At 44.5% G+C, this 23,440-nt stretch overlaps 1 protein-coding gene across 3 annotated transcripts in view; it reads right to left on the bottom strand.

Annotated features, from left to right (window-relative positions):
• Nucleotides 1-23,440, bottom strand: part of PDE4C (phosphodiesterase 4C) — a 969,601-nt gene that overhangs the window by 192,070 nt on the left and 754,091 nt on the right. For all 3 annotated transcript variants that reach the window (XM_029614335.1, XM_029614336.1, XM_029614337.1), the window contains one exon: nucleotides 5,538-5,729. In XM_029614335.1, coding sequence (XP_029470195.1) covers nucleotides 5,538-5,729 — 192 coding nt within the window. The remainder of the gene's footprint in view (nucleotides 1-5,537; nucleotides 5,730-23,440) is intronic.

The raw sequence follows: 23,440 nt of genomic DNA on the forward strand, positions 1-23,440 counted from the left end.
GCTCCCAGCAAGACAATGCCTGCAGCTCAGAAATCTGATGCACAGAACATATAGCCACCTGGAACACAGTCTTCCAAAGTCAACAGCCATAAGGAAAGGCTATGCAGTGGTCGGAATCTAGGGCCCACCAAAAAGTCCAGCACCAAATTAAAACTCCACAATGGAACCGGTAACCTCAAGGGAAACCTAAGGTGCTTTACTCCCTTCAAAAAACAAGCCACATCAGGATAAGACAACAAGGAAATACCATTCACCAGGCCTCTGAAACAGGCAAGAGCTGCAACCTGCATCTTCAAGGAATTAAGAGCCAAGCCATTATTCAATCCATCCTGCAAAAAAAATCCAGAATGAAAAGGATCTTAACTGAATGAAGAAGTACACCCCGCTCCTCACACCAGGCCTCAAAAACTCTCCAAACCCACACATAAGCTAAGGAAGTGAAGAACTAACAAGTGCAGAGTAAAGTGGCAGAATCAAGTTGGATCCTTGTGAAGATCCAGTCCCTGCTGAAGCTGATCCATATGCTGCAGAAGATGAAAGGGGGGCCTCCACCAGGATGCATCGCAAATCCGCATACCATAGACGCTTGGGCCAGGCCAGCGCCACCAGGTGTACTAGCCCCCTATGGTCTTTGATCTTGCAAATCATCCTGCCCAGCAAGGGCCACGAAGGAAAGGCATCAAGAAATCTGTCTTCTGGCCAGACCTGTATGAGAGCGTCTATTCCCAGGGACCACGGATCTCTCCTGTGACTGTAGAAGCGAGGAACCTTTGCATTTCAAGAAGTCGCCAGCAAGTCTAGGAACGGAAGGCCCAGCAATCCACAATCAGCTGAAATGCCTCAGCTACAACACCCATTCTTCTGGGTCCAGATTCTCCCTGCTGAGAAAGTCTGATTTTACGTTGTCTTTTCCTGCAATGTGAGAGGCCGAGATCATCTGCAGATGATCTTCTGCCCATTCCACCAGCTGGTTTATTTCTTGTGACACTTGCTGGTTCTTGGTTCCTCCCTGGCGATTGATATAGGCCACCATTGTAGAGTTTTCCCGACATCACATGAACCGCTTGATTCTGCAGCCTGTTGCTGAACTGTACGAATGCCAGCCATACCGCCCGGGCCTCCAGGTGATGATGTTCCAGAGGGACTCTTTGGCATTCCAGTGCCCCTGGGCCATTAACCTCAGACAGTGAGCCCCCTAACCTTAGAGACTCATCTGTCGTGAGTACCAACCAGGCCAGAGAGGACAAGGGAACTCTTGTTTTCTCAGATGATCTTTCTGCAAGCACCACTGGAGGCAGGAGCAGATTTCCATCAGCAAGTGGAGCCAAACCGCATAATCCTGTGACTGCGGGTTCCAATGAGATAACAGAGAGGGCTGAAGAGGATGCATATGCGCCCTTGCCCACAGCACCACTTCCAAGGTAGCTGCCATCAAACTGAGTACCTGTAGGTAGGACCACACCGTTGGGTGATAGTGTTCATCAACTGGCACACTTGAGACATCAATCTCTGGTTCCAAACTTCCGGTAGGAAAACTCTGTGCTGTCATGTGTCGAACCGGACTCCCACATACTCCAACAACCAGGATGGTTGAAGATTGCTCTTGGTCAGGTTCACCACCCAACCGAGCTCCTGCAATAAGGTCACCAGGTGGCTCTCCTCCTAAGACTTGGCTCAAATCAGCCAGTTGTCCAAATACAGGGGCACCAGGATTCCTTCTTTTCGCAAGGCTGCTGCTACCACCACCATAATCTTGGAAAATGTTCTGGGAGAAGTGGCGAGACCGAAAGGGCAGTGCCCAAAAACTGATAATGGCACAAAGCGTAGAAAGCGTTGGTGTTCCAATCGGATGGCAATATGAAGGTAAACCTCTGACAGTTCCAAGGAGGTCAGAAATTCCCTCGACTGCACCGCCATTATTACAGAACGTAAGATTTCAATTAAAAAATGAGTCACCTTCAAGTGATGGTTGACCCTCTTGAGATCCATGATGGGACGAAAGGAGCCCTCCTTTTGGGCACAACACAATAAATGGAATATCGCCCCCCCCTTTCTTAAGATGTGGGCACTGGAACCACAGCCCTCAGTCTGAGGAATCTTTGACGCGTGAACTCTACTGCCTGCTTCTTCTGCAGGGAGTGGCATGGGAACACCATGAACACATGCTGAGGAATACTACGAAATTCCAGTGAATATTCTTCACATATCACCTCCAGGACTCACTGGTCCTACTTGATCTTGACCCACCTCCGATAAAAGAGAGAGAGACATCCCCCTATTTCCTGTTCCGGAAGGTGGGTCTGCAAACCTTCATTGGGAAGCTCGGGAAAGTCCACCACCCAAGCCCGCTCCTCTCATAGGCTGCCAGGGACAAAAGGACTGAAACCTACCAAAAGGCCAAGTCCGCTGAAAGGTCGTCCCTCTGTAGGGACAAAAACGCCTGGAACCCCGGAAACAACCCCTCATACCAAAGGGGCACTGTAACTGTTTCTTATCCTCTGGCTACCGAGGTACCGGAGACTCACTCCACTTACTGGCCAGTTTCTCCAACTCACTCCTAAACACGAGCAAGCCTTTAAATGCATCTTGGTAAGATTGGCTTTGGAAGCTGTGTCAGCTGACCAATTTCGCAACAAGAGTTGATGCCTGACCGAAGCCACTCCTCTGGCTGAGGTCTGGACCAAATCACAGCCTGCATCTGCTAAAAAGGTCAATTACGGGAAACAACACTAACAGGTAGCTTGTGGCACCAAAAATGCAACGAAAATCTACCCCCGATGGTATATTGACCGCACTTTTCAAACAATTTATCCTCTTGCAGCTTACAGCTTTGTGTTCCCTGAAGAAGAAGCATTTCGAAATATTGCAGTGTCAGTAGACACAAAGGAAGAATTCAATTTCGCTGCACGATTGATCCATGATTCCAAAGGACAAGTGCAGAAGATTTAAGTACAGCTGCATTTTTTACATCTTGTTGCAAGATAAGTGCATTTTTATATAGCCCCCAATAACCGAAGTAAGGGGGGATATATTAGCCTTATAGAACCTCTTCTATGAGCATAATGAAGTGACCTATGATTATAAAGCCCCAGCGCTCGTAAAAGCTTACTCAGCATAAGCCACCAGTTGCAAGGGCGCTGTATGACGGTCATTCTTCATATATAATAAGAGCCTTCACTTTATAGCGGAATATTTTTTGGGATAATTATTATTACAGTTTCTGCTAAAAGGGTGGCAGCAGGCTCCATAACTGCTCTGGAATTCCCTCCAGACTCATCAACTTCCTGAGAGAGAAGCAGACAAGATCTCCCCATTAGGGTGCAACAGGAGGCAATCTGTAAATTCATAGCCACTGCCTCATAGGCTTGCTTAAAAATAGCTTCAGTCCTTCTATGATGTACATCCTTCAAGACTGCTCCTCCCTCCAGGGGGAAAGTCATCCACTTAGAAACGGCACATGTCAGAGCATCCACTTTGAGAAAACGCAAACGCTCTCTCACAGCCGGATCCAGGGGTATTAAGTCTTCCAATGTCTGACCCCCTTTAAAATTTACCTCTGGGGCATCCCATTCCAGATCAGTCAATTCCTGAATGGCATCCATCACAGGGAAAAAGCAAGAGGTTTTACATAAGGAAAACAAAATGGGATTCCTCCTCGGCTCTGTCTGACAAAGCATCCGAACCAGGGACACCCAGCTGTTTCAAGGTCTGGAAAACCAGGGCCGACAGTTTATCTCTATGAAAGAACCGCAACATGGTTCAATACAGTTCCAGTCCTGGAGGAATTTCTCCATTTTCCAGGGAATCTGGATCAACATCATCAGTGCCATCTAGATTCCTGTCGGGAACACCTGCAGGGAGCCGGGACGATCCCCAGCACTTAAGCATAGGACTGGAAGAGGGAGGACAGAGGACACATTGCAACTCGGCAGATATCAATGGGAAACAACAGAAATGGGGGACGCGGAGGACTGCACCTGAAGAAAAGCTTGTAAGCCTTGAAAAAATTCCACCCAAGAAAAAGCAGCCAGGTCCAGAGCAAGCTCAGAAGGAACTGGAGCTGGTCCCACAGAACTGCTTTTGCCAGCGGAGAAGCCTATCAAGGGAGAACCAAGATCTGGTGTACCCCCCCGTTCAAGGCCGTGACCAACCCATCATCAGAATGGGAAGAGCCAGGTTTAGCAAAATCCGAGGAAGAAAATTCTCCCTGAGCGTCTGAGCAGCGCTCACACAGGTTAGAAGCCAGGTCAGGCTGAGAAGCCCTAATACGACAGGCAACACAAATAGGATGACGCTAAGGCTTCTTGCTTACCGGCGCTATTGCTCTGGTAAATGTGTGTCAGAACAGCTTGCGCTCAAAAATGAAATGTGCCCAAAAATTAAGTGCGCTGCAAGATGCACGCACACTCTGTGTGCCAAGTGAAGCACATAAAGAAGTTTGTGCATGTAAAAAGCTGCCAAACAAATGAGCGCACAGCGTGTGCACAAAGCCGACACACTGTGTACTTAGACAGCCTATAGAGGGCAGCAGAACATGCACAAGAGCATGCGAAAACAAGCTCTGCAGCTGACCACATGGTGAGCAAGAAAAAAGCCCAAGTGCGAGGCTTAGCCCACCGGGGGCCGCTTAACCCGCCAGGCTGCCCAGTTCCCCAACCCCAACAAACGTTGGCATGGTGCGCCAAGAACAGAGACCTGAAGGAATTCTTGAAACCTCTCCAACTATCTCTGATTCAGGTAAAACTTTCTTTTTTTTTTTTAACCTTACCTAAGCTAATTGCTTACTGGCTGAGTACAGAGACGGTCTCTGGCGGCAGGGGAGAGAGCATCTGCTGTAACTGCCATGCTCAACCTCCTGCACACATTGCCTTTCAGCTGTACAAGCAACTAAGTCCACGCCAGGAAACCCAGCTACCAGACCAAGGCCCACTTCTGAGGGACCACGGAAATCGCCTCAGGAATTCTCAACTGGGGGAGGGACCTTTAGCTATCACCACACGAGAGCGGGGCTTTCTTTTCCTGAATTTAGAATTTCACATTACTCCTTTCAAAAAGCTCAAAGCAATCCCCATAGGGAGATGCACGTCCACCAACTGCTGGAGACGGAGAATACTGGCAAGTTGGGGTCACTGCAGGGTTATATATACTGTGACCTCAACTAGTTCCATCTCCATCTGCTGGCAGGGGAGCATAAACCTGCTGGTCCCGAGTCCATCAGTCTACGCGCTAGGAAATCCTGGGTAAGAAGAGAGAACTACAGCATCAGAGGACCATCATAAACCCCAATATTCCCCATCTGCTCTTCAGCCAGGCATCCAAAAGACACCCATCATATGGCTGATGGGTCAGGGCTCCTTGCTGCTAGGGTCAGGGCTCCTTGCTGCTAGCACTACTGCTAATATAGGTGCCTGACACCTCCAGGCTTAAAGAGGAGGAGGAACATGATTCTTGGCAGAAACCTTTCAAGGTGTATTTGAATGGAAAACTTATTAATGGGACCAAGATGTCATGTCAATGAAAGAAGAAACGTTACTCACAGGTCGCTGGCAATGGATGAGTTCCGGGACATGGTTTTAGGCGAAACTTCATAATCGCTGTCTGAACGATAGAGGAAGGACTCCCTCCGCTGGCTGTGGGGGAAAGTTCCTTGTAGGATGAGTGCTGAGGCGGGGCTGGCCTGTGGGTCCAGGGGACTTCTCCCTGCTGAGAGGCCATTTTCAACATCAAAGCTATGAAGGAAGAGAAAGAGAGATCATTCAACACAGAGGAATGAAAGTTACATTCTTAGGACACCCCCTCCTAGAATGGTCATCTTCTGCAGCTTGTGTGAAAGGTAGGTCTCCTCTATATTGTGGACATAGTTGTAGAATCCTACTCATACTGGGGTATTCATAGAAGGCGAAATTCTTTACCCCTAAATACCAGGAGTCCCTGAAGGACAGATCATTCCAGTACCCCTCAAGGATATGCCTTCTGCCTCCCATTCCCTCTCAAGTTCCCTCTCAGACTACAACAGAGTTGTTCAAAGGATAATTGAGTATGTTTTTTTTCTAACAGTTAAAAATAGCTTCCTAGCCATGGGATCTATTTTTCACCATTTCGCTGATAACTATATCTTTGGTCTGTCTGTCACAATAAATCAATACCAGATTACTAGACTGTGAAATTTATTCAGAAAACTCCATGTACTTATCACCTTCAAATGCTTTCTCGCCAAGGACATTGGGTTTTCTGTCACAGCTGGGAATAGTGTCACGGGTATCTGTATTTTGTGAGCAAACCCTACACAAACTTGTAAAATTCACTCTTCAATAGCAGGTTGGGCTTTTGGGTATACGTTGTCCCATCTGTTAAGTTACACAAAGAGTCATCATTTTTCTTTTGCAGATATTTTGAGATTTGCAGAAGGAGGGCCTGTGAAATGTCACTTTGCCACAAAATTTAATGTGCAAACTTGTATGCTGAAATAGGTAATGACAAAGATGACCTTCTCATCCTTTTTTTTTTCATTTTCCCAAGTTCTGACTTTCATATAAAAATTTTTCACTTAAAGCCAGTGGAGAATAGCTTCGTAAATATGCAAAGCTGGCAATGTATTTGGAAAAACAAAACTATATCTTTTTCTAACAGCTTGGTCACTTTTACATTCTTTTGATGCTACAGGGAATTTTCATTTTCATTTCTTTTTAATGTAATGATTATTTAATGTATAATATCCTACTTTTGCACAGGTGTCCAAAACCAAGTCATTTGCATTGCCCTAGTGCGCATCGTTTGTCCAATTGGTAAATAAGGAAGTACATGAACAACAAAAGTGTGCTCTCTGGAAAGGAAGTTCAAAATACAGGGGAGGAAAAATAATAAGACTGCCCACCTCTTATTCCAGAAAAGTGTGAAAATATTAAGAAACTAGCTGGAGAAGGGACCTGTGTGATGCCAGTAACATTGGATAATTCTTACAGTGTACCAATAAGAGAGATTATAGCTTGTGAAGGATTCAGCTATCCCAAGGACCAGTCTAAGAAATAAAATTAGGATGATCACATATGGGCTTGGGGATCTAACCCAGGTGCTCCCTGGGCAATTTGATCTTTTGAACAAACTATCACTCTTATACTGCAATATACTGGCAGTAGAGGAGGACCGGAAGGCTCATCTGCATACTGCTCCCAGCATCCCTTGGGAGAAGAATCCAGAGGGTCACCGCAAAGTGATCCAGGGATTGACTTCCACAGCCCCAGCTTCCAGAGGCCCCGCACCCTTTGCAGTAGAGGAGGACCAGAAGCACGTGCCGAATCTCAAACCCTTCCATTAACCGAGTGAAGATTAATTTAACAGTGGTTAAAGGGGATTGGTAGGTATAGCTTTCAGAAATTTTCGGGCTTATAAAAGTTTGGTGAAAGGTGAAATTAAGGACGGACCCAAAAAACAAAGCGGTAGCCGATCCAGTGAGCTGTGTAACAGTGACGACAATAGGAATCGGATGATAACAAGCCCTTTATTAAAATGCCCGACTCTGGCCGAGTTTCGCTCCCTTGCACAGAGCTGCCTCAGGGGCAACTAAAAATAGACATACAAACAATTAAAACACATACATATGAATATTAAACGACATACATAAAAAAAACGCATAAATAAAATTTTTTTTAAAAATTAATATATATGTCATGAAACTATCTTGTGTTAAAAGACATAAAATCAAACAACTACATATATATGTGTATAAGAGTGTGTGTGTACTTATGGATACAATACAGTAAAAGAAAACATACATGTGTGGCAGACAAAAAAATGCAAATACTCAACAATATTCTTATGCAGAGAGATACGATTCTTATGCAGAGAGATGAGAGATGGTGACTTTGTGTCATGCATAATGTAAAATTGTAAATGATACAGTCAATACTGGTTATAAGACAATAAATATGATATGTAATGCTTACTTCATTTTACCAGGACTTGATTTGATCAATGCAGAAAAATTGTATTGATTGTGCCTATTTGAACAAAAAATAATTAAATAAAGAATGAAAGTGAAAAATAAAAATACAAATGAAAATGTAAAGAAATGAATGAAATGAAAAGAAAAAAACAAAAAAACAAAAATTAAAAACCATAAGGAATGAATGATAGAAAACTTAAACGGGGTCTACCTTCAGTGCCGATGTATTTTCAATCAAATAGACTTGATCTAATCAGCGTAGTGTTGCTACGTAATAGCTGCTTTGAGGTAAAACCGTTCTATACTTGACAACTGTATTAGATAAGAAATATCTTGATGTCATTCATAAAGCACTCTTGAACGATTCAAAACAATGCTTTGCTATTAAGTTGCACAATGTCACTCATAAAATGGCAATGACTGGCAAACCTAAAGTTGTCTTATAGAACGGCTTGTTCTAAATTGTTAGATGATAGCTGTGATCGCAAATAGCACTCAGTTTGAAATTAACAACTCGCTCTAAATTTTACTAACAGAACTATGTTAACAAGGAATATGACTTGTACTGTAGCTAAAGAGAGCTAATGTTACTAACTACTAAAGCAAACCGGAGTAAATGTGAATGATGCAAGGCGGTACTTACATTTGAAATGACGAGCCGTAACTTAGCTGGTCAAGAGAGAAGACGCCACGGATAGCGTTTATTTATGCGAGTTCTCGCGATATCCAGCTGGATTTTCGTGCCAAAATCATAAAAATGAAATCAACTTTAAACAATGATTTTATAATCATGAAGATTATGCATACTGTATCGCCTATCTCTAAAATTCCTACAATTCAAGACTACTAATAAAAAACATAATTTATACTATACTTTGAGTACCAAGAAAAAAAGAATGAAATTCGTACGAGCTCTCGCGATATCTAACTGGATATCTACACTAAAATCAAAAAGAATGAATTCTGACCATTAAAATAGTGTGTGCTATATCATCTGTCTTAAAAACTTCAAGAATTCATGGATATTAGTACAAATCATGATACAAGCTGTCAAAATGAATTACACTGCTGTGAATGACTCTACATTGGTGGCTCCTTAAGGCAGTCCTATATCTTGATCTAAAAGTATGGGCATTGAAAAATGAATATGTATAAAATATTTATAAATAAATAAATAAATTATATAAAATAATATAGAGTAATCTTTAATTCATTTTGACAGCTTGTATCATGATTTGTACTAATATCCATGAATTCTTGAAGTTTTTAAGACAGATGATATAGCACACACTATTTTAATGGTCAGAATTCATTCTTTTTGATTTTAGTGTAGATATCCAGTTAGATATCGCGAGAGCTCGTACGAATTTCATTCTTTTTTTCTTGGTACTCAAAGTATAGTATAAATTATGTTTTTTATTAGTAGTCTTGAATTGTAGGAATTTTAGAGATAGGCGATACAGTATGCATAATCTTCATGATTATAAAATCATTGTTTAAAGTTGATTTCATTTTTATGATTTTGGCGCGAAAATCCAGCTGGATATCGTGAGAACTCGCATAAATAAACGCTATCCGCGGCGTCTTCTCTCTTGACCAGCTAAGTTACGGCTCGTCATTTCAAATGTAAGTACCGCCTTGCATCATTCACATTTACTCCGGTTTGCTTTAGTAGTTAGTAACATTAGCTCTCTTTAGCTACAGTACAAGTCATATTCCTTGTTAACATAGTTCTGTTAGTAAAATTTAGAGCGAGTTGTTAATTTCAAACTGAGTGCTATTTGCGATCACAGCTATCATCTAACAATTTAGAACAAGCCGTTCTATAAGACAACTTTAGGTTTGCCAGTCATTGCCATTTTATGAGTGACATTGTGCAACTTAATAGCAAAGCATTGTTTTGAATCGTTCAAGAGTGCTTTATGAATGACATCAAGATATTTCTTATCTAATACAGTTGTCAAGTATAGAACGGTTTTACCTCAAAGCAGCTATTACGTAGCAACACTACGCTGATTAGATCAAGTCTATTTGATTGAAAATACATCGGCACTGAAGGTAGACCCCGTTTAAGTTTTCTATCATTCATTCCTTATGGTTTTTAATTTTTGTTTTTTTTGTTTTTTTCTTTTCATTTCATTCATTTCTTTACATTTTCATTTGTATTTTTATTTTCACTTTCATTCTTTATTTAATTATTTTTTGTTCAAATAGGCACAATCAATACAATTTTCTGCATTGATCAAATCAAGTCCTGGTAAAATGAAGTAAGCATTACATATCATATTTATTGTCTTATAACCAGTATTGACTGTATCATTTACAATTTTACATTATGCATGACACAAAGTCACCATCTCTCATCTCTCTGCATAAGAATCGTATCTCTCTGCATAAGAATATTGTTGAGTATTTGCATTTTTTTGTCTGCCACACATGTATGTTTTCTTTTACTGTATTGTATCCATAAGTACACACACACTCTTATACACATATATATGTAGTTGTTTGATTTTATGTCTTTTAACACAAGATAGTTTCATGACATATATATTAATTTTTAAAAAAAATTTTATTTATGCGTTTTTTTATGTATGTCGTTTAATATTCATATGTATGTGTTTTAATTGTTTGTATGTCTATTTTTAGTTGCCCCTGAGGCAGCTCTGTGCAAGGGAGCGAAACTCGGCCAGAGTCGGGCATTTTAATAAAGGGCTTGTTATCATCCGATTCCTATTGTCGTCACTGTTACAAGGTGAAATTAAGGGAAATATTCTTTAGAGTTTATGTGTGTCTGAGGTAATAAGGAATTCTAGTGTCTGTCTTTCCCACCTACTCAATCCTTGATTTTTAGGCATGAGACACTTTCTCATTAAAAATCAATCAGGGTCTTAACTAAATCATACTATTGTACCAGCCCTTATTGAAAGTTTAATCATCCTCTTGTAGGACACTAGCTGATTAATTAGTAAATTCACCTGTAAATTTAAAGTACTCTCATTCCAACTCCCTTAGTATCCTAAACTTAACTAGGAACTCAATAAAACTAAGATGAAGGCAGCAGTCCAGCAGCAAGAGGGGGGCTTTCCAGTCTTTTGCACTGAGTGTCACATGTATGATTTTTTACCTGCCGGTGAGAGATTGTATGTGTGCACTTGGTGCAAAGAGCTCCTGGCTCTCAGGGAACGAGTCCGATCTCTGGAAGCTAGAGTAGCAGACTTGGAGGAGCTGAGGGAGATAGAGAGGTAAATTGATGAGACCTTCAGGGACATACTAGCCAAGTCCCAAATCCAGTCTGGCAACCCCAGTGCTGCCTTGGATCAGAAAGGTCTCCCAGTAGGAGAACATCACCCTGGTGTAGCAGGAAGTGATCCTGTAGCAAGGACCTGCTCTCCAGGTGATGATTTGTCCTCTCGCACTGAGGACAAGTCTCCCAGGGCTACTGCCCAGGAGGGAAGGGTTAGGCCGGCCATCATAGTTGGTGATTCGATTATTAGAAATGAAGACAGCAGGGTGGCTGGTGGACGTGAGGACCGCCTGGTAACTTGCCTGCCCTGTGCGAAGGTGGCAGACCTCACAAGTCTCCTAGATAGGATTATAAACAGTGCTGGGGAGGAGCCGGCTGTCGTGGTACATGTGGGCACCAACGACATAGGGAAATGTGGGAGAGGTTCTGGAAGCCAAATTTAGGATTTTAAGTAGGAAGCTGAAATCCAGAACCTCCAGGGTGGCATTCTCTGAAATGCTTCCTGTTCCACGTGCAGGTCCCCAGAGGCAGGTAGAACTCCAGAGTTTCAATGCGTGGATGAGACGATGGTGCAGGGAAGAGGGATTCAACTTTGTAAGGAACTGGGGAAATTTTGGGAGAAAGGGGAGACTTTTCCGACAGGATGGACTCCACCTTAACCAGAGTGGAACCAAGCTGCTGGCACTAACTTTCAAAAAGGAGATAGAGCAGCTTTTAAACTAGAGCAAGGGGGAAAGCCGACAGTCACTCAGCAGTGCATGGTTCAGAGAAATGTATCCTTGAAGGATACTAATGAAACAGGAGAGTTAGGGCATCCCAACAGAGAGAGTCATTAAAAGCAAACATAGTCCATATGCCTATATGTAAAAAGTCACCGAAGCTAATGATTTCCGAATTATCCCAAACAACTGAAAAGCAGGTTGTTAATACAAACAAAAAACACACTTTGAAATGTCTGTATGCCAATGCCAGAAGTCTAATAAGTAAGATGGGAGAGTTTAGAGGGTATAGCAGCAAATGATGAGATTGACATAATTGGCATCACAGAGACTTGGTGGAAGGAGGATAACCGTTGCGACCATCACAGCCAGACGTCTCCACTACGCCCACCTTACCTCTTTGGAGACTCCCTCTTTGCCTGTTGGAAGTTTGGCTGCTGTGGTATCATCATGCCGTTCTCCTCCGGTGTCCCCGGACTGGCTATGCGCTGCACTCCGCCATGTTTCCCAGCAGCCTAAGGACGTGTGCGCGGCCCCGACTCAAGCTGAGGGGTGCCCTGAGGTGACGTCATCTCCACCGGATATTTAAGGTCTCTGAAATCACTAACTAATTGAGTTAGCAAGGACCAGGTTTCCCTAGCTTCCTCCAGGTATCGCTGCGGATGGGATTCGCTCTCCACATACATTGCTACTCTGCTCCTCGGACTTTACCAAGGGTACCCGCTCCTCAGGGGCCTCGCTTTCCCTTTGCTTTTCAGATCACAGTCTGGAATCGGTATTCGCTCCTTGAGGGCCCACTTTCCCGGACTTGCTACTGAATACCACTTCTGCCAGGAAGTCATCGCTGCCTACAACACCAGTGAGTTACCATCTCTCTCTCAGAGCTTTCCCTGGAACCAGGTACTCGCTTCCTCGAGGGCCTACTTCTTTCCAGTTCCTGGGCTGCTTCTAAGAGACTATTGTGTGAGTGTTACCATCAAGGTTCTGTTCCTGAACTCTGCATACCCTGCCTACTCACTATATTCAGTTTCTCTACAGCTCAGTTATCCAGGATCGCTATTCCAGTATCTGAGGGGACTACAGCCCAGCCGGGCATTCCAGCTCACTACTGCCACCTCTGGTGGTTCCATATACCTTATAATAAAAGAACTAGTGTGTGTCTGTCTCCATACTCTGAGCCTGATCGGTGGTCCCTCTCGGGATCTTCCCCCGGGGGCGTGGTCATCTGCCACCGGCCCAAGGATCCACCCACAACTACCTCAAACACTAACAGATTGCTAACTCCATGGATCCGGCACAACTTAATGCCGTGCAAGCCATACCAGGCCTGGCCCAGCGCATTGTGGAGCAGCAAGATGCCTTGGAGAAACTTACTTCAGCGTTTCATCAGCTACACACACAGAAGGTTCAAGGCACAGCTTCCAACCAAGAAGGTCAGTTACAGGAGGTAACTTTAAAAACTGCTGTAGCCGGTTCTGCTTTGGTGGAATTGAAGCAAGGCAGCAGATCATTGGCTGAATTTGCCATCGAGTTCAAAACTCTTGCAGCAGAACTTCGCTGGGACCCCAAATGTCTCAAGACACTCTTTTGCAGAGGCCTGGATACCCTTTTAAAGGACGAGCTGGCTGCTCGCGAAACACCTGAGTCACTGGATGATTTAGTAGCCTTGGCCACTCGGATTGATCACCGGCTCCGGGACAAAGCGAAGGAACTCCGGCCTAAGGTGTTACCTGGGTTGAAACAGGCTAGTTCTATATCCGTACCTTGGATGGTTCCAGTAATTCTTGCTGCTGATAAAGATGAACCGATGCAACTTGGTCATGGACATTTAACTTCCAAATAAAGACGACTTCGGAAAAAGCGCAGCCTTTGCATGTACTGTGGTCAGCCCGGCCATAATGTCTCTACATTATCCTCAAGCAGGATCTTAGAAGTAAAGAGCATAGTTGGCGTAAAAAAAACCCTCCTCCACAACCCTAGCTACTTACAAATCTTGCCTAAATGCCTACAGGAATGTCATCAACAGAACAATGAAAGAATTCTTCTCAAAAAAGATCCATCACTTCATCTTCGATGCCAAAGCTCTGTTCTCCTACGTATCAGCCCTCACCAAACAGTCCACACCTCTTATTCCAGATGACCAAGCCACCTGTAAAGCCAAGGAATTGGCCGACTACTTTGAGAAAAAAATTGCCACCCTTATCGCGCCCCTCAAGGCGCCCATTTCTCGGGCCCCCCCCCCCCCCCACTCTCCACCTGTCATCAACGAAACACATCACTAGTCTCATTTGAATCTATGTCTTCGCTAGAAATAGAAAACATTCTCAAGAAACTTAAACCCTCTTCACACCCGGCAGACCATATACCGTCCAACCTTCTCTTCACCATTCCAAATATCATCGCTAAGCCTATAGCAGATGTCAAACTGCTCCCTTGCTCAAGGGCTTGTTCCAGACCAACTCAAGATTGCAATGCTTAAACCTCTATTAAAAAAACCTAACCTATAACCATGAGACCCAGCCAACTTCCGCCCCATAGCAAATTTGCCGATGATCGCCAAACTCATGGAAAAAATCGTAAACAAACAACTATCTGAATACCTGGAAGAAAATGATATTCTCGCCCCAAACCAATTTGGCTTCCGCAAGGCACTAAACACGGAATCATTACTTTCTTCTCTCTCTCGGACACCATCCTCCTAACCTGGAAAAAGGACAACACATCTACTTGCTCTTCTGGATCTATCCGCAGCCTTCGACACCGTGAACCACACTATCTTATTACAGCGACTGGCAGACATTGGCATCAAGGAAACTGCACTCAATTGGTTCAAATCCTTCCTTGAAAACAGGTTTTACAAGGTGAGGATCAACAAAAGAATCACACCCAGTCAGATCCAACCTGGGAGTCCCCCAAGGATCATCTCTCTCACCCACTCTATTCAACATCTACCTCCTCCCGCTCTGCCATTTACTCTCTAACCTAAAGTTAACTCACTACCTCTATGCGGACGACATCCAGATCCTCATCCTGATCACAGAATCTCTTCACAAAACCTGGTCTCATTGGAATAGCTGCCTTCAATCAATCAACCGACTTCTTACCAGCCTCAACCTCGTCCTCAACACCAACAAGACAGAGATCCTTCTAATAGCTCAGGACAACAACAACATTCTTCTCAACTCCCCAAGTTCTTCCCAACTATCTAAAACATCAGTGAATCACTCATCACATGTGAGAGACCTAGGTGTTCTGCTCGACAACCAGCTTAACCTGAAAAAATTTGTAAATAACACCACCAAAGAATGCTTCTTCAAATTGCAGGTATTAAGAAAACTAAAACCACTCCTACACCTCAAAGACTTCCGCTTAGTGCTACAATCCATCATCTTGTCTAAAGTTGACTACTGCAACTCCCTTCTTCTGGGTCTACCTGCCAACACCATAAAACCTTTACAGATGGTCCAGAACACGACTGCCAGGATTCTCACCAACACTAATAAAAGAGAACACATCACCCCCATCCTTCAGAACCTTCAGTGGTTACCAATCAAATTCAGGATTCTCTTTAAAGCCCTCATGATGATCCACAAGGCCTTGCATAATATCTCCCCCCTCAATCTAACTTTCCAACTACAGCCGCACATCTCAAACAGACCCATCAGAAGAGCATACAAAGACACTTTGTATACCCCACCTGCTAAAACCGCATTAAGGAAGCGTGTCCTTTCCACAGCTGACCCTCCCCTTTGGAACTCGCTCCCTTCGGACCTCTGCCCAGAACCCTGCCCTCTGGTATTCAAAAAGAAGCTGAAAACATGGCTTTTCAGCCAGGCCTTTTTGGATAGATAATCCTCTCACCGAGGCCCCCCTGGTCATGTCCAACTATAGACTACTTCTTCGACTCTAAACCCCTTTAACTATACCTGCTCTCCATATATCCCCCAGCTCTTTAACTACACCGGGAGCCAGAGACTACTTTAATTCCTTAACCTAGTTGCTGATCAATACGCTGCTAGTAGTCTCTCTCAGTCCCTCCATGAACCTTTAAGCTAAACGTTCTTAATGCATTTCTGTTCGATTTCTTCCCTTTTAACTTGCCCACTAGCTAAGTTAGCTCTAACTGTTATCTATCAGTTACTCCAGTTCCTCCCATTATTATGGCTTTCTTCTAAAGGTTATTTTGAAATGTCATCATGTATAGCCCTTTGTTTCTATTAATTACAGTACATCTTTACTGTACCACATGTTCACTGTATCCGCCCCACGGCGACAGTTCAGTTCTATGTAAACCGGTGCGATATGTATACTATACAGGAACATCGGTATATAAAAGTAATAAATAAATAAATAAATAAATAAATAAATACATGTCCCATTCGTCCAGAAAACGGATGGGCCTAAGTCCTGCAGGAGGACTGTTCTTAGGCCATACCGCGCCCTCTCCTCCGCTTTCTCTTCCAGTCTTTTTGACTTACGGACCGGTCATGGTTCAGACTCTTGACCTGGTGGACTCAGGGGCAGAAGGCAACTTCATTCGCAGACGTCTAGTGGAAGAATTAAGGAGTCTCCTCATCAAGCTGAAAGATCCACTACTGTGTCATCATTTGAAGTGGGCTATGGACGTTCCCCAACCCCGCCACTTCCACTGAAGCTCAATGACGACCCAGCAGTTCAATCCACAGCTGCTGATATTCATAATGCTTTCCATGTTTCACTTCTGAAACCACTCATACTCAGCAAATTTTCTTCCAAACCTCAAGATCCACCTGTCATGAATGCAGAAGACGACTTAGAATTTAAAGTCGAAGAGGTCCTGGATGATCGTAAAAGAGGCAATGCTTTTGAATACCTTCTGAAGTGGGAAGGTTTCGGCCCCGAAGAACATTCTTGGGAGCCTGAGACCAATATTCTGGACAAAGAGATGCTTCCTCAGTTCCACCTCGCGCATCCTTCAAAACCCAAGCCTGGTACCCCAAGAGGAAATCGCACTTTGAAGGGGGGTACCGTTGCGACCGTCACTGCCCAACATCTCCACTATGCCCACCTTACCTCTTTGGCGACTCCCTCTTTGCCTGTTGGAAGTTTGGCTGCTGGGGCGTCATCGTGCCGTTCTCCTCCGGCAACCCCGGACCAGCTGTACACCGCACTCCGCCATGTTTCCTAGCAGCCTAAGGGCGCGCACGTGGCACGGCCCCGACTCAAGTACAAGCAGTGGCGCGAACCTCAGGGGCGTCCCCCTGAGGTGACATCATCTCCACCGGATATTTAAGGTCTCTGAAATCACTAACTAATCAAGTTAGCAAGGAGCAGGGTTCCCTAGCTTCCTCCAGGTATCACTGCGGATGGGATTCGCTCTCCGCATACCTTGCTACTATGCTTCCTCGGACTTTACCAGGGGTACCCGTTCCTCGGGGGCCTCGCTTTCCCTTTGCTTTTCAGATCGCAGTTTGGAATCGGTACTCGCTCCTCGAGGGCCCACGTTCCCGGTCTTGCTACTGAATACCACTTCTGCCAGGAAGTCATCGCTGCCTACAACACCAGTGAGTTACCATCTCTCTCTCAGAGCTTTCCCTGGAACCAGGTACTCGCTCCTCGAGGGCCTACTTCTTTCCAGCTCCTGAGCTGCTTCTAAGAGACTATTATGTGAGTGTTACCATCAAGGTTCTGTTCCTGAACTCTGCATACCCTGCCTACTCACTATATTCAGTTTCTCTACAGCTCAGTTATCCAGGATCGCTGTTCCAGTATCTGAGGGGACTACAGCCCAGCCGGGCATTCCAGCTCACTACTGCCACCTCTGGTGGTTCCATATACTGTCTAATAAAAGAACTAGTGTTTGTCTGTCTCCATACTCTGAGCCTGACCGGTGGTCCCTCTCAGGATCTTCCCTCGGGGGCGTGGTCATTTGCCATTGGCCCAAGGATCCACCCACAACTACCTCAAACACTAACAATAACCAATGGGACAGTGCTATATCAGGATACAAATTATATCGCAATGATAGGGAGGATCAACTTGGTGGGGGTGTGGCACTTTATGTCCGGGAGGCTATAGAGTCCAACAGGATAAAGATCATTTAAGAGACTAAATGCTCAGTAGAATCTATATGGGTAGAAATCCCATGTGTATTGGGAAAGAGTATAGTGATAGGAGTATACTACCGCCCACCTGGACAAAATGGTCAGACAGATGAAATGCTAAGAGAAATCAGGGAAGCAAACCAATTTGGCAGTGCAATAATAATGGGAGATTTAAATTACCCCAATATTGACTGGGTAAATGTAACATCAGGACTTGCTAGAGACATAAAGTTCCTGGATGTAATAAACGACTGCTTCATGGAGCAATTGGTTCAGGAACCAACAAGAGAGGGAGCTATTTTAGATTTAATTCTTTGTGGAATGCAGGACTTGGTGAGAGAGGTAATGGTGGTGGGGCCACTTGGCAACAGTGATCATAACATGATCAAATTTAAACTAATAACTGGAAGGGGGACAATAAGTAAATCTACAGCTCTAATACTAAACTTTCAAAAGGGAAACTTTGATAAAATGAGGAAAATAGTTAGAAAAAAACTGAAAGGTGCAGCTGCAAAGGTTAAAAGTGTTCAACAGGCTTGGACATTGTTTAAAAATACAATCCTAGAGGCGCAGTCCATATGTATTCCACACATTAAGAAAGGTGGAAGGAAGGCAAAACGATTACCGTCATTGTTAAAAGGTAAGGTGAAAGAGGATATTTTAGCCAAAAAAACATCCTTCAAAAATTGGAAGAAGGATCCAACTGAAGAAAATAGGATAAAACATAAGCATCATCAAGTTAAGTGTAAAACATTGATAAGACACGCGAAGAGAGAATTTGAAATGAAGTTGGCCATAGAGGCAAAAACTCATAATAAAAACTTTTTTAAATATATCCAAAGCAAGAAACCTGTGAGGGAGTCGGTTGGACCATTAGATGACCGAGGGGTTAAAGGGGCTCTTAGGGAAGATAAGGCCATTGCAGAAAGACTAAATTAATTCTTTGCTTCCGTGTTTACTAATGAGGATATTGGGGAGATACCAGTTCCAGAGATGGTTTTCAGGGGTGAGGAGTCAGATGAACTGAACGAAATCACTGTGAACCTGGAAGATGTAGTAGGCCAGATTGAGAAACTAAAGAGTAGCAAATCACCTGGACCGGATGGTATGCATCCTAGGGTACTGAAGGAACTCAAAAACGAAATTTCTGATCTATTAGTTAAAATTTGTAACCTATCATTAAAATCATCCATTGTACCTGAAGACTGGAGGGTGGCCAATGTAACCCCAATGTTTAAAAAAGGCTCCAGGGGTGATCTGGGTAACAATAGACCAGTGAGCCTGACTTCAGTGCCGGGAAAAATAGTGGAAACTATTCTCAAGATCAAAATCGTAGAGCATATAGAAAGTCATGGTTTAATGGAACACAGTCAACATGGATTTACCCAAGGGAAGTCTTGCCTAACAAATCTGCTTCATTTTTTTAAAGGGGTTAACAAACATGTGGATAAAGGTGAACCGGTAGATGTAGTGTATTTGGATTTTCAGAAGGCATTTGACAAAGTCTCTCATGAGAGGTTTCTACGAAAACTAAAAAGTCATGGGATAGGAGACGATGTCTTTTCAGGGATGTGAATCGTTTTTCAACGATTAAAATTATCGTCCGATAATGTTTATATCGTCTTAAATCGTTATAGAACACGATACAATAGAAATTCTAACGATTTATCGTTAAAAATCGTTAAATCGTGTTAGTGCGCACTAACTCGAGTTAGTGCGCACTAACTCCCCGTTAGTGCGCACTAACTCGATTTAGTGCGCACTAACTGAAAATGATACAAATAAACACTTTCCAGGTCACTGAAGGTCAGTTAGGAATGAATATGTGTTCCTATTGGCTGGCTGCCCTCTTATCTATTGATGTTACCAAGGTTACCACTGAGGTGATGGTTGGGGGGATGGGAAATGGAACTGGAAACTAACGAACACCAACAGAAAATGAAACAAAGTGTTCACACTTCCCAGGTCAGTAAAGGTCACTTAGGAATGAATATGTATGTATGTATTCCTATTGGCTGGCTGTGCTCTTATCTATTGATGTTACCAATATGGTTGGGGGGATGTGAAATGGAAACAGTTGGAAGCTTGACAAAAAAAGTAATGTAATGATCAGCACTCACGTGACTAGAACTTGTTTGTTTATTATTTTTGTTAGCAGGCACCTGAAATGCTAGTGCATGTTGAATTTGCCAATCACTGTGCATTTTAGAAACGTGGTCCTGGCTGGAACTGTACACAGTTCCAATATATGTAATTGGTTGTTGGTAAGTGTATTTTTTAAGTAGCCACACTGGCACCAGTATGTTTACTTTTCCTCCTACTTAACTCACTAGCTCAGCTTTGTAAGAAGGGCTTCTCTGCTTGTGTGTTGTTTTTGTTTGGTGTGAGGAGAGCAGAAACATCAGATCTTTATTCAATCTACTACAGTCATCTCTTACAGTGCCCTATCCCTATTAATACCAGGAGTGTTGTGATCTTCCTGCACACAGTGCCCTAACCCTGATACCAGTCTGAGACAGCTCCCTCCCTGCATTACTAGTGAGAGGCTGGCTTCACAGACAGGGGGTAGCTGCCTGACCCTCACTCCTGACTTCCCCCATGTCCCAGCTAGTGAATGGTGTGTGGGTGAGGGGGGGGGGGAGGATGGTGAAGTCTGAGACAGCTCCCTCCCTGCATTACTAGTGAGAGACTGGCTTCACAGACAGGGGGGAGCTGCCTGACCCTCACTCCTGACTTCCCCCATGTCCCAGCTAGTGAATGGTGTGTGGGTGAGGGGGGGGGGGGGGAGGATGGTGAAGTCTGAGACAGCTCCCTCCCTGCATTACTAGTGAGAGGCTGGCTTCACAGACAGGGGGGAGCTGCCTGACCCTCACTCCTGACTTCCCCCATGTCCCAGCTAGTGAATGGTGTGTGGGTGAGGGGGGGGGGGGGGAGGATGGTGAAGTCTGAGACAGCTCCCTCCCTGCATTACTAGTGAGAGGCTGGCTTCACAGACAGGGGGGAGCTGCCTGTCCCTCACTCCTGACTTCCCCCATGTCCCAGCTAGTGAATGGTGTGTGGGTGAGGGGGGGGGGAGGATGGTGAAGTCTGAGACAGCTCCCTCCCTGCATTACTAGTGAGAGGCTGGCTTAACAGACAGGGGGGAGCTGCCTGACCCTCACTCCTGACTTCCCCCATGTCCCAGCTAGTGAATGGTGTGTGGGTGAGGGGGGGGGGGGTGGATGGTGAAGTCTGAGACAGCTCCCTCCCTGCATTACTAGTGAGAGGCTGGCTTCACAGACAGGGGGGAGCTGCCTGACCCTCACTCCTGACTTCCCCCATGTCCCAGCTAGGGAATGGTGTGTGGGTGAGGGGGGGGGGGGAGGATGGTGAAGTCTGAGACAGCTCCCTCCCTGCATTACTAGTGAGAGGCTGGCTTCACAGACAGGGGGGAGCTGCCTGACCCTCACTCCTGACTTCCCCCATGTCCCAGCTAGTGAATGGTGTGTGGGTGAGGGGGGGGGGGTGGATGGTGAAGTCTGAGACAGCTCCCTCCCTGCATTACTAGTGAGAGGCTGGCTTCACAGACAGGGGGGAGCTGCCTGACCCTCACTCCTGACTTCCCCCATGTCCCAGCTAGTGAATGGTGTGTGGGGTGAGGGGGGGGGGGTGGATGGTGAAGTCTGAGACAGCTCCCTCCCTGCATTACTAGTGAGAGGCTGGCTTCACAGACAGGGGGGAGCTGCCTGACCCTCACTCCTGACTTCCCCCATGTCCCAGCTAGTGAATGGTGTGTGGGTAAGGGGGGGGGGGGGGCAGGATGGTGAAGTCTGAGACAGCTCCCTCCCTGCATTACTAGTGAGAGGCTGGCTTCACAGACAGGGGGGAGCTGCCTGACCCTCACTCCTCCGGGGTATTGTGATCTTCCTGCACACAGTGCCCTATCCCTGATACCAGGGGTGTTGTGATCTTCCTGCATGCAGTGCCCTATCCCTATTAATACCAGGAGTGTTGTGATCTTCCTGCATGCAGTGCCCTATCACTATTAATACCAGGAGTGTTGTGATCTTCCTGCATGCAGTGCCCTATCCCTGATATCGGGATGTGTGCAAGAAGATCACAACACCCCCGGTATCAGGAATAGGGCACTGTGTGCAGGAAGATCACAACACCCCCAGTATCAGGAATAGGGCACTGTGTGCAGGAAGATCACAACACCCCTGGTATTAGGGATAGGGCACTGTGTGCAGGAAGATCACAACACTCCTGGTATTAATAGGGATAGGGCACTGTGTGCAGGAAGATCACAATACCCCTGGTATCAGGGTTAGGGCACAAGTTCTAGTCACATTGACTGATCACATTACTTGTTTTGTCAAGCTACCAACTGTTTCCATTTCCCATCCCCCATATACTGTCAGTAGGAAACTTGGTAACATGAATAAATAAGAGGGCAGCCAATAGGAATACATATTCATTCCTAAACTGACCTTAACTGACCTGAAAAGTGTCAAATTGTATCATTTTCAGTTAGTGCGCACTAACTCCCAGTTAGTGCGCACTAATCGGAAAAAACGATTTTTAACGATTTTTTAACTAAAAAATCGTGCCTAAGACGATTTTCTTGCCCTGCCACACGATTTATATCGTTAAGACGATATGGAAAACGATTCACATCCCTAAAATTTAATGTGGACAAGTGCAAGGTGTTGCATATAGGGAAAAATAACCCTTGCTGTAGTTACATGATGTTAGGTTCCATATTAGGAGCTACTACCCAGGAAAAATATCTAGGCATGATAGTGGATAATACTTTAAAATCGTCGGCTCAGTGTGCTGCAGCAGTCAAAAAGGCAAACAGAATGTTGGGAATTATTAGTAATGGAATGGTTAATAAAACGGAAAATGTCATAATGCCTCTATATCGCTCCATGGTGAGGCCGCACCTTGAATACTGTGTACAATTTTGGTCGCTGCATCTCAAAAAAGATATAGTTGCGATGGAGAAGGTACAGAGAAGGGCAACCAAAATAATAAAGTGGATGGAACAGCTCCCCTATGAGGAAAGGCTGAAGAGGTTAGGGCTGTTCAGCTTGGAGAAGAGATGGCTGAGGGGGGATATGATAGAGATCTTTAAGATCATGAGAGGTCTTGAACGAATAGATGTAACTAGGTTATTTACACTTTCAAATAATAGGACTAGGGGGCATTCCATGAAGTTAGCAAGTGGCACATTTAAGACTAATTGGAGAAAATTATTTTTCACTCAACGAACAATAAAGCTCTGGAATTTGTTGCCTGAGGATGTGGTTAGTGCAGTGAGTGTAGCTGGGTTCAAAAAAGGTTTGGATAAATTCTTGGAGGAGAAGTCCATTAACGGCTATTAATCAAGTTTACTTAGGGAATAGCCACTGCTATTAATTGCATCTGTAGCATGGGATCTTCTTAGTGTTTGGGTAATTGCCAGGTT

Source organism: Rhinatrema bivittatum, chromosome 8, assembly GCF_901001135.1.
Source record: "Rhinatrema bivittatum chromosome 8, aRhiBiv1.1, whole genome shotgun sequence".
Lineage (NCBI taxonomy): Eukaryota > Metazoa > Chordata > Amphibia > Gymnophiona > Rhinatrematidae > Rhinatrema > Rhinatrema bivittatum.